Source organism: Dendropsophus ebraccatus, chromosome 3, assembly GCF_027789765.1.
Source record: "Dendropsophus ebraccatus isolate aDenEbr1 chromosome 3, aDenEbr1.pat, whole genome shotgun sequence".
In the NCBI taxonomy this organism is placed as follows: domain Eukaryota; kingdom Metazoa; phylum Chordata; class Amphibia; order Anura; family Hylidae; genus Dendropsophus; species Dendropsophus ebraccatus.
Genome location: NC_091456.1, coordinates 128,757,136 through 128,772,464, shown reverse-complemented (window position 1 = coordinate 128,772,464; position 15,329 = coordinate 128,757,136). Strand labels below are relative to the sequence as shown.

Here is a 15,329-nt window from a genome sequence, read left to right as displayed (position 1 = left end):
GCAAACAAGGTCTAATCAGATCAAAACAAATGTGCCGTTTTTAGTAAAGAAACTTACATTACTGCATCGTTTTTCTTCTCTATGCATCTGATCACTTCCTGGTTTTATCTCTAAGGCCCTGTTCCCACTGAGCAAAACTAGCGGAATTCCATGTTCATTCTTTAGCGCGGACAGGGCAGGAGCGCGCACCTCCCATAGACTCCCATTATGAGTGGGAGGCTAACGGCATTCCGCGGCGGACAATTCCGCTAGTTTTGCTCAGTGGGAACGGGGCCTAAACTGTGACACAATCCCCCTGCTTACATGTGAAGTGAAAACAAACTGTCAGTACTAGTGGGACAGATCATGTGACTGAGCGGAGCATGAGTGACAAGAAAGTGTATGCCTGGCAGGCCTTAACCAGGGACAATCAAGCGATACTGTTTAAGAAATGCTTGCAGATTTGACATATGTAACATTTAACATCAATGCATCACTATAGACTTAGTTTTCTTCAGGACACTACTCCTTTAAAGGCCCTATTACACCAACCCTTTATTGCGAAAAAAGGCCAACAGTGCCCAGTTTACGCGTCTTAGTGATAAGCCAGCAAGCAAACTAGTTAAGCAGGTTTAAAAAAGATTGTTTGTCATTCATATTCCCGTTAGGTTGTGCGTACCACAATGGCGAAAGTACCGGATCACAAGAATGCACCTGCTTGCTTGGTAAGTGAGCCATCTAACAGACTCCTTTAAAGGGGTTATCCAGTGCTACAAAAACATGGCCACTTTCTTTCAGAGACAACACGACTCTTGTCTCCAGTTCAGGTGCGGTTTGCATTTAAAGGGCTTATCCAGCGCTACAAAAACATGGCCACTTTTCCCCCTACTGTTGTCTCCAGTTCAGGTGCGGTTTACAATTAAGCCCCATGTACTTCAATGGAATTGAGTTTCAAAACCCCACCCAAACTGGAGATAATAGTAGGGGGAAAATGGCCATGATTTTGTAGCACTGGATAACCCCTTTAAGCTCCATTCACTTCAATGGAACTGAGCAGCAAAACCCCACCCAAGCTGGAGACAAGAGTGGGGCTGTCTCTGAAAAGAAAGTGGCCATGTTTTTGTAGCGCTGGATGACCCCTTTAAATGAACAACGGTCTAGTCTATCTGTGCTCCTGTGCTCACATTGGGCACAGGTCTGCATGTCTAACACTATCCTAAGGCTTGTGGCATAAAGACCTGTAGTGGCTGTAGGACTGAGCCAACTACAGCGATCCCTACATTCTACACACATTAATGGTATATTCTAAATGAAGACATGTGCATACAGGTTATTTTTTTTGACATTTAGTGTAAAGTCAATTCTCAGATAAACAAATATTCTCAGGAATAACAAATGTGAAAACAACAGGCAGTTTGTTTAGTGGGTACATGAATTTTCCATTCTTATGAATATACTATTCCCTGGTTAGTCTGCAAAGCTAATAAATATATGTTTTATGGGAAGCAACCTTTAAAAATGATAGAAAGCGCTGCTATTAGCTTTCCAGGCCTGGGCTTTTATGTTTCTGTGCACAACTGTCCTGTTTAATTGAGATTTTCATAACAACAGATAGACAGACAAATCCAATAGGGAACAAACATCTGTCCCATTTGTTTTTATAGGAAGTATAGAAGGCTGCGTCTTGTTAAACACATCATTACCCTGTTTTATTTTCACTTCAGCGGAGGCACCACTGGCCATAATCAGGTTTACACAAAGTTCCATTCCTGACGCTGCGGCTTGAGCATCTTTTATGGGGTGTACAGTGAAGACAGGCTGGATAAATACACCAGAACACCAGGGAAAATCATACAAACAAAGCCCTCACATAAATGAAACCCAAGAGATAGCGTCAGCCGCCTACTTATGTCTCCTCATAAAGAAGGGAACTGTGTGTACATGTGTCTGAAAAACATCACATAAAAAGTGACCAAGTCATTCCGAGATAACATCCATAAGTCATTCTTCAAAGGGGCTGCCAAGGTGATATATTGAGCATTGGGGTATAGGGATCTGTACATTTTCACCATCCGCAGATGGATTTTAAGAAAACCAAACTTATTCCTGTGAAGTGGCATTCTCTTAGATGTGTCAAGTGACAATGACATATTACAAAGCTTGTAAATCCCCTGTGTTCTATTCTATACACTTTATTGACAGTGTGATGTCTCCAGTTGATAACAGAGGAAAAGCTTCACTGAGAACAATGTACTTTATATTGGGAACAATGTTCTTTATATTGAAGTAAGATGACCGAAGGAAAATAACATTCTCTCTTATTGCATCAGGTAATAAGAACTGGTGCAATAGTAAAAGGGCAAACTAGATAGACCAGGTGGACTTTTTCTGCTGACAATTTTCTGTTTCCAGAACATCAGCAGAATTTACAGCAGTCTGTATTCTGTTTAAAAGATGTGTCTACAGACAGAGTTGCTTTATTATCAAATTATACTACATAGGGAGAGGGGTGCAGATGGAGCTTTCGCACCTGAGCCGGGGTATCTGAGGTGGCCTAAATGTTGTTATGCAACAGAAGAAAGCAGGCTCGGACTGGCCTACAGGGGAACAGGGGAATCCCCCGGTGGGCCTCGATGTCTGACTCTTTCTATCAGAGAATAAAAACAATTTCTATGCTATAGAAGCACAGACAAATATATGTAAGGTACCATGTGTCTTCTTGACCTAACAACATCTAACAGTGTCAGCAGTTTGGAACGCGAATTACAGCTGACAGAAGTCTCGTAACAAATAATAGTCAGGCAGTGGAGTGTGGGAAGATAATAAAAAACTATACTTACCAGTCCCTGTGCCTCTGGACCGCGCTCTCTCCCACAGCTGCTAAAAGCTTTTCAGTCCTTTTCGAACAGATTCTGTGTATGTCACGGCCCCAGCTCAATGTCACATACTCGCCTGATGGATTGCCTGCTCAGCCAGACAGTAACTGCAGCGGTGTCCATCCCCAGTCAGTGATTGGCTGAGCGGGCACATTAAGGAAGAGCTTCAGGGGCACAGGGATGGGTAAGTATACTTTCTTTATTATGTTACTGCACCCCCCTGCCTACCTGAGATTTGTTAGTTTCATGGGACTTCACCTTTCAAGAAATTAAGTGGCAGGTTATGCTGTTCGCATAGAGTGACTGAAGAGTTACTAGTAGTGAGCCATCATCGCTGGTCACATACACAGCTTTGTACAAGGTCACTATAGTAATGTGAAAGGTTATATCTGGTGTAAGGTATGGTGAGCCCCAAGAATCAAATTCCCAGGTGGGCCCAAGGTGGTGCTCCCCCTAAAATCCATAGGATAGGGGATTTCAATCTAAGAAAAAAAATCTTTCAAATCAACTGGTGTGACAAAGTTATATAGATTTTTAATTTATTTCTACTAAAACCCCTCAAGCCTTCCAGTACTTATCAGCTGTTGTATGTCCTGCAGGAAGTGGTGTATTCTTTTCAGTCTGACACATTGCTCTCTGCTTCCACCTTTGTCCATGCCAGGAACTTACTTTGGACAGTTACTTACTTTGGCAGCAGATATTAATGTGTCAGACTGGAAAGAATAGCCACTTCCTGCTGAACATACAGCAGCTAATAAGTGCTGGAAGACTGGAAATTTTTTTGATAGAAGTAAAGTACAAATTTCTGGCACCAGTTTATTTGAAATAATTTTTTTGCTGGCTTACCCCGTTAATACTGTGGACTATTTTACTTTTAAACAACTTGACAGCCCCTTTTGTACAGTCAGTGCAGTTTCTCCATTGATCAACTAATCTGGTGATCACCGATTTCCTATGACAGCCTGGGATATGTAGTAATACTCTTTGGCTGCCCTTTCCACATACAACAAAATCAGATTGTCAGCTGTCTCATTCATGTTAACAAATCCGCCGTATATAACTCTATAACAGTGGTTTTCTAAACTGTGTATAGAAATGTCTGTGAACCACAAGTGTCCCTCCAAAAAGTTGGGAGGTATGGAGGAAGGGCTGACTGCAAAGCATTATGGGGAAGCTCGATGTCATGTGTTTTCAGTCATCATCATCATCATAAGATTTTACAGCAATGGAGCACCTTTATCAACCTGCCAGAGACAAAACACAATCTGATTCGCCTGAGCTGTGATTGGTTGCTATGGGCCACATCAACCCATATTATTTAGTGTTCTTAGTGTGGCCTAACCATAAGCTGTTTGCTTGGTCACAAGTGTGTTTAGTGACATCTGCAGTAAAGCGCATCACCAGTCATTAATGGGTTAATGCTTCAGATGTGTTTACCTGCAGTAACCATGGCAACCGTGCACTGTGATGACAAGCGCTTACGTCATAAAGAAGGTTCCATAAAGCAATGCACCGCGCCCTGATCAGTGCCATCTTGGATGCGCCAGAGGACTTTGAGCTTGGCTAATTTACTGCCCCCTACCCTTGATGAAATTTGGAGGTTCTAGCAGGGGACCTGGATCTGTGAAGGAGAAGAGATATAGCCGCCTAGCCATCAATAAGGTGACAGATATTGCAGCCTCATCTCTCTCACATCCAGTTTATTATACTTATAGTATGGTATTACCCTCTAAGCCCAGGGGAGGGGCAGCTCTCCAGCCATGGCTCCCTTGAGGTTTCCCCCACAGGGGTTTTTTCCTCGCCTGAGTGCTGGAGGGCGACTCTTCGTGAGTCGGGGGTCTGCCATTTTCAGTGTCATGTAATTTTAAATAAAATTGGGACCCTTTGACACCTGATTACAATGTGTTGTGTCTTTATTTTGCGTTCTTTGGTTTAACTTGGAGTTGGGGGTCCATAACATATTGCAGAGTCATAAAGCTGGACATCTGACTGCTACACAAATCTATCACCTGCACAATGCGCAAAAGTAGTATGGAGCGGTGGCTGGTGGAACTCCTGCTTGTATATGTATATCTCTGGATTAAAGGAACACTCACATCTTGAAGAAAAAACATGCATCACAAGGTTTATACCTACATCTACAAGGCTTGGCAAAAGGTTTTATCAAGTGACAGGGTCACACCAATCATAGCAACAAGGACACCACCATAAATATACATCATATATACATAACCCAGTGGCTCTTGTGTGTGTGGGCAGGATCAGGGGCAAGGCAGAGTATTGTGCCCCCACTCCCATACATGCAGGTGTGGGCTAGGTAGCTCCCCCCCCCTGCAAAATCCACAGGATAGGGGATATCAAGCTGATTGGTTGGGGTACCAGTGGTAATGAGAATGTGGGAAACATATCCCCCTCAAATAAACAGTGGGGACAGTGCTCCATTAATTCTCTTTAGGTCTTGTTATCCCTTATCCTGTGAATAACTAGGAGAGGGATATGTTGTCATGTACTATATGGCTGGACTCAGACTAGGCGTTTTTCAAAAATATGTCATATGGCATTTTTGGGGTTCAAAAACGCAGAGACCAGATGTTAGTTGGGGAAAATCGAAACACAACACCCATAGGACATTTTTCTGCTATGGTGGTTTTTTTGTGTTTTGCCACAAGCTTCTATAGGGGGGAATATTGTCATGTCTATATGGAAATTAGTGTTTTTTCCCCAGTTCTAAAATGAGAACTAAAGTTTACACTAAAATGAGAACATGGCTGAAAAAGTGCCAGAAAAAACACCAAAAAGCAGGAAGATGTGCAACAGTCTTAGTCTTGGTTCCCATTTGTAGTGAATTCGGTAGAATTAAATTGGTACTTTTTTTCTTTCAAATCAACTGGTGTATAAAGATTTGTATTTAACTTTTATAAAAAAAAAAAAACAGTACTTATCAGTACATACATTTGCTTAGGTATGCAATAGGAAACCCCTCACCCCCTGCTTCGGCCACTGGGGTCCTGCCACCCCTGGTATATGCCGTATACTGTATGTTATGTAGAGTCTACAAAGTGTTATAAAGTATGATAAGTAACATATTAACTACTATACTATGATACATACAGTGCAGAATTTTAATATAATATGCCACATATAGCACAGTATACCATAAAGAGTACATATTGTTATATATATCGCAGTGATCGACAGCACCATCATGTCCTGTTGGCAGCTCATGATGGGAGTTTTTCTGCTGGAGAGTCAAAGATTGGGAAAAATATGACACAGTACAGTACATTAATTATAAGGGGCAGTGGCACGGTACATTGAGGGGGATAATTCATAAGGACACACATAGGGGGTGTCACCTTAAGAGTAATTGGATATGATTTGGATATGGTTTTTTTTGGCCTCTGACTGCGCCTGCTTGGGTGGGATGGGGGGCCCAAGGTAAGATCTGGCACCAGGGCCCATCAGCCTTTAGCTACGCCCCTGGCGTAAGTGCAAATACATACGAGGGCACGGGTACAGGTTAGTATACTTTCGTTATTATGTTCTTGCCTGCCTGAGATTTGTCAATTTAAAGGGGAACTCCGGATAAGAAAAACTTGTTTTCTATTAAAAATACATTAAAAGTTAAATATATGTGTCTACATAATGTATTACTGTATCTGTATGGTTCTGCCACACTGGTAGCTGATAAAAATCCAGGAAGTGAAAAAAAAATGGCCCCCGTGCAAATCCACATTATCCCCTGCTCCTTCTGCTATCCTCCCTTAGGAGACAAATCTTCCAGGCCTCTGTCTCACATTGTGTGGGTTTGCTGAGATCAGGCTGATGATGCAGACAGGGGGCAGGGCGTGATGTCCCAGGAGGCTTGGCTGGACCCCCAATCCCCTGAGTGATTCACCATCTCTGACTGGCCAGAAGCAGGTGTTGCACTGATTTCTCTGATTGTGCAGAAGTGTGCAGTGATATTTGGGCTGTGTTCACACATGTTGGACTGTCACTGCAGTAAGGCAGCGTATTCACAAAAATGATACAGTAACACATGTAAATGATGCTAAAAGGCAGAGAGGATAAGAGCCTTATTGTGGGGCTCAACTTCAAAGATAACAGATGCTTGATCATAATATGTGCATGGAAATTAAAAGAAAAAAAAAATTCTAAAATTTCTTTACTTTATTCTAATATCAGCGTTACAGGTAGAGAATACAATGTGCTGTGTGGTGTTACAGGTAGAGAATACAGCGTGCTGTGTGGTGTTACAGGCAGAGAATACAGCGTGCTGTGTGGTGTTACAGGCAGAGAATACAGCGTGCTGTGTGATGTTACAGGCAGAGAATACAGCGTGCTGTGTGATGTTACAGGTAGAGAATACAATGTGCTGTGTGGTGTTACAGGTAGAGAATACAGTGTGCTGTGTGGTGTTACAGGTAGAGAATACAGTGTGCTGTGTGGTGTTACAGGTAAAGAATACAGTGTGCTGTGTGGTGCTACAGGTAGAGAATACAGCGTGCTGTGTGGTGTTACAGGTAGAGAATACAGTGTGCTGTGTGGTACTACAGGTAGAGAATACAGTGTGCTGTGTGGTGTTACAGGTAGAGAATACAGTGTGGTGTTACAGGTAGAGAATACAGCGTGCTGTGTGGTGTTACAGGTAGAAAATACAGTGTGCTGTGTGGTGCTACAGGTAGAGAATACAGTGTGCTGTGTGGTGTTACAGGTAGAGAATACAGCGTGATGTGTGGTGTTGCAGGTAGAGAATACAGTGTGCTGTGTGGTGTTACAGGTAGAGAATACAGCGTGCTGTGTGATGTTACAGGTAGAGAATACAATGTGCTGTGTGGTGTTACAGATAGAGAATACAGAGTGCTGTGTGGTGTTACAGGTAGAGAATACAGCGTGCTGTGTGGTGTTACAGGTAGAGAATACAGCGTGCTGTGTGGTGTTACAGGTAGAGAATACAGTGTGCTGTGTGGTGTTACAGGTAGAGAATACAGTGTGCTGTGTGGTGTTACAGGTAGAGAATACAGTGTGCTGTGTGGTGTTACAGGTAAAGAATACAGTGTGCTGTGTGGTGCTACAGGTAGAGAATACAGCGTGCTGTGTGGTGTTACAGGTAGAGAATACAGTGTGCTGTGTGGTGCTACAGGTAGAGAATACAGTGTGCTGTGTGGTGTTACAGGTAGAGAATACAGTGTGGTGTTACAGGTAGAGAATACAGCGTGCTGTGTGGTGTTACAGGTAGAAAATACAGTGTGCTGTGTGGTGCTACAGGTAGAGAATACAGTGTGCTGTTTGGTGTTATAGGTAGAGAATACAGTGTGGTGTTACAGGTAGAGAATACAGCGTGCTGTGTGGTGTTGCAGGTAGAGAATACAGTGTGCTGTGTGGTGTTACAGGTAGAGAATACAGGATGCTGTGTGGAAAGCCTTGCATTCTGGAACCTGTAGTACTGTGTACAATTGACAAACCAGGAAGTGCAGAAACCCAAAGCAGAACAAAACCCCCCAAAACAAATGGATTTTTGGTAGTTTCAAAAATGGAAAAGATAGGTAAGTAATGCTTTACTTTAAAAATGATCGAAAACCTGATGAGAGCGGATGCCTTTTTGGCATCAGTTGTTACATCAGTTGTAGTCAGGTTCCTACAAAAAAACTGAAACGGATGCAACTTATATATGTAAACTAGGCTTAATAGCCAAGTGGGAGGGTCTTGTAACATACTTTACATTTGAACAAAGGGGATTCAAGATATGCACCAATCTGTGGTAAGCTGACTAAAAGGCATATGTATAACCTGAATTTGTGTGGCTTCATATTAGCTACCTTTTTCGTCTGATTAATAATGTGCTTTTTTAATATTATTATTTCTGCACGGAAAACCCTAACACTGTTTCTAAGATCAAAAATTGTGCAAGAATTATAAAGGAACTTGCATTTAATAAAAATTTTTGTGCAACATTCATAACATTTTGCGCAGCCCATAAACGTACCACCTGCTAAGAAAAAGGGCCTGACATGTCCTCCTAAATGTGTGTATATATGTGAGTGTACAGAACTCGTAACACATAGCATCCCATGTGTTCACAGATGATGACTGTACATGTCAATGGAAGGCCTATTACACTAGCTCCATGTGTAAGCACACTATAGTAATGTGTATGTGATGTGTTTACAGACAATGGCTGTGCATGTCAGTGGAAGGCCTATATATTAAAATAGCTCCATGTGTAAGCACACTATAGTACTGCATAGTATGTGATGTGTTTACAGATGACTGTTCACGTCAATGGAAGGTCTATATATTACACTAGCTCCATGTGTAAGCACACTATAGTAATGTGTATGTGATGTGTTTACAGACAATGGCTGTGCATGTCAATACCAGTCCTAGATATCACACTGTATTACAAAGCACATGCATTATTAAATGTGTTAATGCAGGCTACCTCTCTCTGTCCAGCAATAAATGCTTCCTCTCAGTTGTGAAGAATGGATCAATAAATCCATTTTCTATTTTATGGCACACAGTGATTACATCTGAAATGTGTGACATTATTATCTGTGTTTTTTTTTTTTTTTTAATCTTCAGATATCCCCTTACTCGGCTACTCATAACCTCAACTCATTTCCACACCTGGCCCAATCCTCAATATTTATTTTCCCACAAAATAAAAAATCTTTTATTCATGCATTCTTCCAACACAGGTCCATCTATCTCCCTTGGTGCCATATTTTATCCAACATGCTTCCTTATTTTCTAATTACATCCCAAACTATCCTTTGACTGCTTCCATATGCAGAGGTAGCTTTTGCAGCTAGTGGTACATTAATGACATTTGCATCTTGGACCTGAAGTTTTGGGCCCCCTTTTTATAGTCAGAAAACACTGATTAGGAAGGCTTCAGGAAACCATCAACGTAAAAACAGAGGAGAAAAAAAATAAAACAATGATCACCTGCTGTAGGGTCTAGCGATGTTCCTGTCAGGCTTCTACCTGTGTCTTCTGGCTTTGCGATCACATGAGCGCTGTCACTTGTGTGCTGCAATGCTGGAGAGGAGAGATTGGCCTCTTTTGGCCGGAGACATAATGCTGTCTCCTACCTGAAGAGTGAGGGTCTAACATAGCGCTACACATAACTGTACAGAGCTGGCAGCACTTAAGAGGTTAAATAAGCTATTAAAGCTTTCTTCAAGAAACAGCACCTCTCTTGTCCTCAGTCTGGATGTCCATTTGCAGCTTAGTTCTATTGAAGTGAAAGAAGCTGCATTGTAATACCACACACAACCTGAGGACAGATGTGGTGCTGTTATTGCAATAAAGTAGTTGTGTTTTTTATAAACCACTTAAACTTTCTGTTCAACATGGGTCTAACTGACTAAGCCTTCTTTATAGCTTAAACTGGCACTATATGCCCCAGAAGCTGTTTACCTTATAAGTCGATCGCTGGTAATAATTTTTTTTTTCCTTTCCGCATTGTGTTTTTATTCCCTTATTGGCCATAAGCTAATCCGTGGCTTAGGAGCATTTGGGGGTGGCTCCCGTCCACCAGAGCAACCCCTTGGCCCAGCCCGGCAAGCCCACTATGTATATTCATATATGCACAGTGAGGCCTCTATTTTCCGTGCATGTGCAGGGAAGATGTCCCATCTGAGAGCAAACTTGCAGCATCAACGTTTTCAGTGACCTCTGGGATGATGAAAACATTGATGCTGCAGGATTGTTCTCAGCGAGTTATAATACTATTCCACGGGTCGTCAGAGGCTGTCAGCGCTCGTTTGCTCCTTGTTCCCTGCTCGCTGCTATTCGACGTGGCTGCAGCGAGCGGGTGAGTGCGGGAGGGGGCGGCGGGGAGCAGCGGGGGGGGGCTGCCTGGGGGATCGCTAGATCGTCCGGGCAGCCCATAGGATATAGCAGCGACGGCAGCAGATCGCTGCTATATCAGTCGCTTGTTTTTCAACATGTTGAAAAACAAGCGACTGCAACGATCAGCCGACATGAACGATGTCGGCTGATCGTTGCACTCTATTCCACGGGACGATTATCGTTCGTAGCGGCCGATATCGGCCTAATACGGACAATAATCGTTCCGTGGAATAGGGCCTTTAGTCAATAGGCCAGACTGAATCGTGCATGTATGGGAAGGAGCTGTCTCCGATGGGACATCTTCCCTGCACATGCGAGGAAAATAGAGGCCTCACTGTGCATATATGAATATGCCTTGTTGGTAGGCCAGGGGGGTGCTCAGGAGCACGAGAGATGCCCCAAATGCTCCTAAGCTCCAGATTAGCATATGGCCAATTAGGGTATAAAAACACAATGCGGAAAGGAAGAAAGAAATTATTGCCAGCAATCGATTTATAAGGTAAATTGGGAAGAACCTGCTGATTATGCCGCTTCCCACGTACCGGATTCGCAGCGGATTTCACACTGCGAGTTTGCAGCGAAATCCGCTGTGAATGCATGTAGTGTTAAAGTCTATGGGGTTACATATCCGGAGAAGTATTTTCATTCCACTGCGGATATGTGACCTGGCCCCTTTAACCTCCGCCACCCGCAGCCCCCGGCCCGGAGCATACATTACCTGCTTGGAGCCGCGGCTGCAGTGAGGCTCTCGACTCCTGTCGGTCCCCAACAGCCAATCAGTGCTGCCGTGCACTCATAGCTCCGAGCCAGGGGCTGAGGGCTGTTAAAGGGGCTGGGTTACATATCCCTAAAGGCAGGGCCGTATTAACAGCTGCTGCTGCCCTAGGCACTATACCTGAAGACGCCCCATCTTGGGGAGCGACAGGGAGAGTGATTTCGACCACATGCATTTCTCTACATGTAGAAATATTGTCTGAATTGCATTTTCATAGTTTTTAACTGCTTAAAACATAAATTTCCACATTAAATGAATAATTAGAATAGTCTGCATATTGTATAAAGGAATTCTCACCACAGGATTGGTAGATTGATACGTAATAGCTCCAGGCGCCACTGCCACACCAGACCTGATCATACCTCCCCCCTCAAAAAGTCACCAGATTTACTGGCAAGTCTGACCAGGAGGTGGGAGACTAAAAAAAATAAAAAACAAAAAAAAGTTATTTTCTTCCCCCTGCTCCCTGGTGCTGCCCAAGGCACCGGACCACGGGTGCCTAGTGGTAAATACGGCCCTGCCTAAAGGGCTGGAGTACCCCTTTATAACACTTATCTACTATCCAATCATTGAGACCTGTCCTCTTTGCCTGTAAATCACCCCCACAGGGCACAATCACAGACAGAGAGCCGCAGTGTCTGCCTTGATTTGCTTACCCCATGCGGAAGATTAAAAATCCTTTTTTTACTGCATCTACTGTTCTCACTTCCCAGAACTATTAGATATGGTAGGAAACATAATAACAAATCTACTGTGCACTGCTAGAGGTTTTATAACCTCCATGCTGGTGACTGATTCCCTTTAAGACAAAATAAGATCAAAGAGAAGGAGAAGATTATGTCAGAAGTAGCTGGAATCTTTTACTGTACAAGCATTTTCTGTTTAATATTCCTTTAAAAAAAAAAAAAATATATATATATATATATACACACACACACACACACACACACACACACACACACACACACACACACATATAGGTAAGATAGGGAAATGTTCACAATTCTATAGGCTTTCAAAATTGTCTCAATGTATATAATGGGCAACACATTCAATAGGACCAACACATTATTCCCCCATCAATGAATTATAGAATGTTAACCTCATGTTTTGTATAGAAGCAGGTGCAGGTGTTCAATAATACATGTGAACAGTGTGAGAGAGCGCTCCACTATAAAACATCAAGTGCTGTAATCGGAAAACTGCAACAAGACAAATTCATAGATGACTTAACGACTGTTGCAATCACCATTATAGAGAAAATCTCATTGACCGTCTGTAGCAGCTGTATTGGGTTTCAGTTATACAGATGCCATTCCTATAAATAATATATTAAAGAATATAATTCTCAGTAGGTGATAACACCCACTCATGAAGTGAACAGATTCAAAGTTGATTTGCCCAGTTTAATCATATGCTATAATTCTTCATTCTCTAGTAACCACTATAATATGAAAAAGATCAAACACCAGGCGGTTCCAAAGAAAATAAAATCTATTTTTTTAAGAGCATAAGAAGAACTGGTTATGGGTGACCATTTGATTTGATAATGAACAGTTCCTCAAAGTGACTCTGAGGCTCCACAAAAAAAACCAGACCTCTAACAGACCCTTTGAAGTAAAGGGGTTATCTGGCAAGTAGCGCTCTCCTTCCTCCCTCTGAGGCATATCTTCCAAAACAAGAGGGGGCAGGTGTACGTTGTGAGTAGAGATTAGCGAATCGCTCATCCAAACAAAGCAAAGCACTTCTTTTTATTTGATCAGGCCACCAGCCTTTAAATGCTGCTCCTTGAGTGTCGGGGAGAATCTGGATCCAATCCTGGGAAACTGGGTGGAGTTTCCCAGAATTGGATCCAGCTTTTCCCCAGCATCCTGGGGAGAGCAGCAGGGAGCGGAGCAGAGCTGAAAGGCCAGTGGCATGATGAGCGGAGCACTGATCAAATGAAGGGCTTTGCTTTGTTTAGATGAGAGATTCGCTCATCTCTAGTTGTGAGCATCACTTGTAGGTAAAACTACACTCACATGTAATGTCCAATAGCTGCCTGATGTGGCTACAACCCCTCTCTATTAGGAAGGTATACCTTCTCAGACAGTCTAAACATGTATGAATAAACCTAAACTTACTGTAGTTTCACTCATGTCTATGTTTCAGCTAGCAGGTATGTGACTTCTGGGGTGTATGAAGGACTCTTACCTGCAGCGTGCACACAGGGCTCTCCCGACAACACGGTTCTCCACAGGAAGGGAACACAAACCTCTAAAACCTCCTTCATCGTCTGATAACGTCTCATCAACATTGTACAAATCACCAAATACATTTTCCATTGTCAAACTAGAAATTTCTGTTTCATTAAGTTCCGATGACTGTTCCTGAGATGCAATGTCCTGGCTGGAGTCATGGAGGAGGGGGCTACCAAGTGCACTAGTACAAGACTGATGACAATGAGACGAGACAGGGGCTCTGACAAGGTTCTCATGGGCCCAATCTTCACTGCTATACACAGCATCAGCATCCATTATATCATTTAGATACTGTTCCCTGGAAAGAAAGAAAGAAAGAAACCATAAATATATCACAGAATGGATTTATTTCATTAAACAGTACATCATAAAAATGGGCTGTACCACAGCACCCAGTCTCTACCGCACAGCTGGTGTCACAGATGTGTCACTGTAAGGCTCCTAGTTTATCTAATTTCCTAAAATTATTTTGGATTGTTAAAATCAGTTGCCAAATTCAGTCAACATGGAACATGTTTTGATTGCCTTAAAAAGTCATGTATGACACTCGTCTGTCTCCCAGATTTCAGTTCTTTTATCATTACATTATGCAGGGTAGGGTCCCCAACAGCAAGAGTACAGTATGGAACATGAATTGACACGTCAATTCTTTCGGCAGATAGCGAAATCAGCCGGCCCATAGAATGGTGTCTATGGAGCCGGCGGAAGGGTGCGTGTCCGTGCGCGCGTACAGGCAACAAAATTCCGCAGAATTTATCCGTGAGAATTCCTCAGTGTGAACCCACCCTGACAGAGCAGGCAGTGATGTGATTGATGGACACATTGAGCTGTGACTCTCTGTACAGACCGGGATTTCCTGCGCTTAGTCTCTGTTTCTCAACCAGCTAAAGACTAAAAAGCTGCCTTCAGGAGACCGGACCTGGATGGCAGATAAGTATAGCTTTGTTTAAAAAAAAAAAATGTTTGTAAATTGTAAAATTCATATCCTATCTACTGTTTAGATTTTAATTTAAAAGTTATAATTACAGTGACCTTTTAATTGGTCAGTATCCACTGAGGAACCCCACTGATCACTAGATATAGCCAGTAGAGGCGTGATGCCACTCCATAAATCATTGCAGGATATGGGCTTTATAGATGTAAAGTACAGCCCAGGCCCTCATACCTGAAGTCAGATTAAAGGGAACCTGTCACCCCCCGTGCCGGGGTGACAGGCTCCAGGCTCCCGACCCCCGTTAGAGCTCCCTATACTCACCTAATCCCGCCAGGTCCCGCTTCTGGAGGTGGTCGGGTGATGAAGATCTCAGCCGCTGCAGCCCGGAGCACGCGCTGAGAGATGAATCCAACACCCATAGAGAATGACAGGAGAGTCCAGCGCTCCGTCATTCTCTATGAGCGTTGGACTCATCTCTCAGCGCGCGCGGGGGGTCGGGAGCCTGTCACCCCGGCACGGGGGGTGACAGGTTCCCTTTAAGCAGCCAATCGGGCAGTGAAGGGCATAGCAGCAGATCTGGAGATCAGTGTGTGATATGTAAAAAAAATATATATATATATATTTCTGTACCTGTCATTTGTAAAAACTTGTGATATGACATAGAG

The 15,329-nt window shown here is 43.0% G+C and overlaps 1 protein-coding gene across 7 annotated transcripts in view; it reads right to left on the bottom strand.

Annotated features, from left to right (window-relative positions):
• The window catches only part of DTWD2 (DTW domain containing 2), a 176,870-nt gene that overhangs the window by 138,223 nt on the left and 23,318 nt on the right, over positions 1 to 15,329 (bottom strand). For all 7 annotated transcript variants that reach the window (XM_069964574.1, XM_069964569.1, XM_069964575.1 and 4 more), the window contains one exon: positions 13,684 to 14,028. In XM_069964574.1, coding sequence (XP_069820675.1) covers positions 13,684 to 14,006 — 323 coding nt within the window. In that variant the 5' untranslated portion in view covers positions 14,007 to 14,028. The remainder of the gene's footprint in view (positions 1 to 13,683; positions 14,029 to 15,329) is intronic.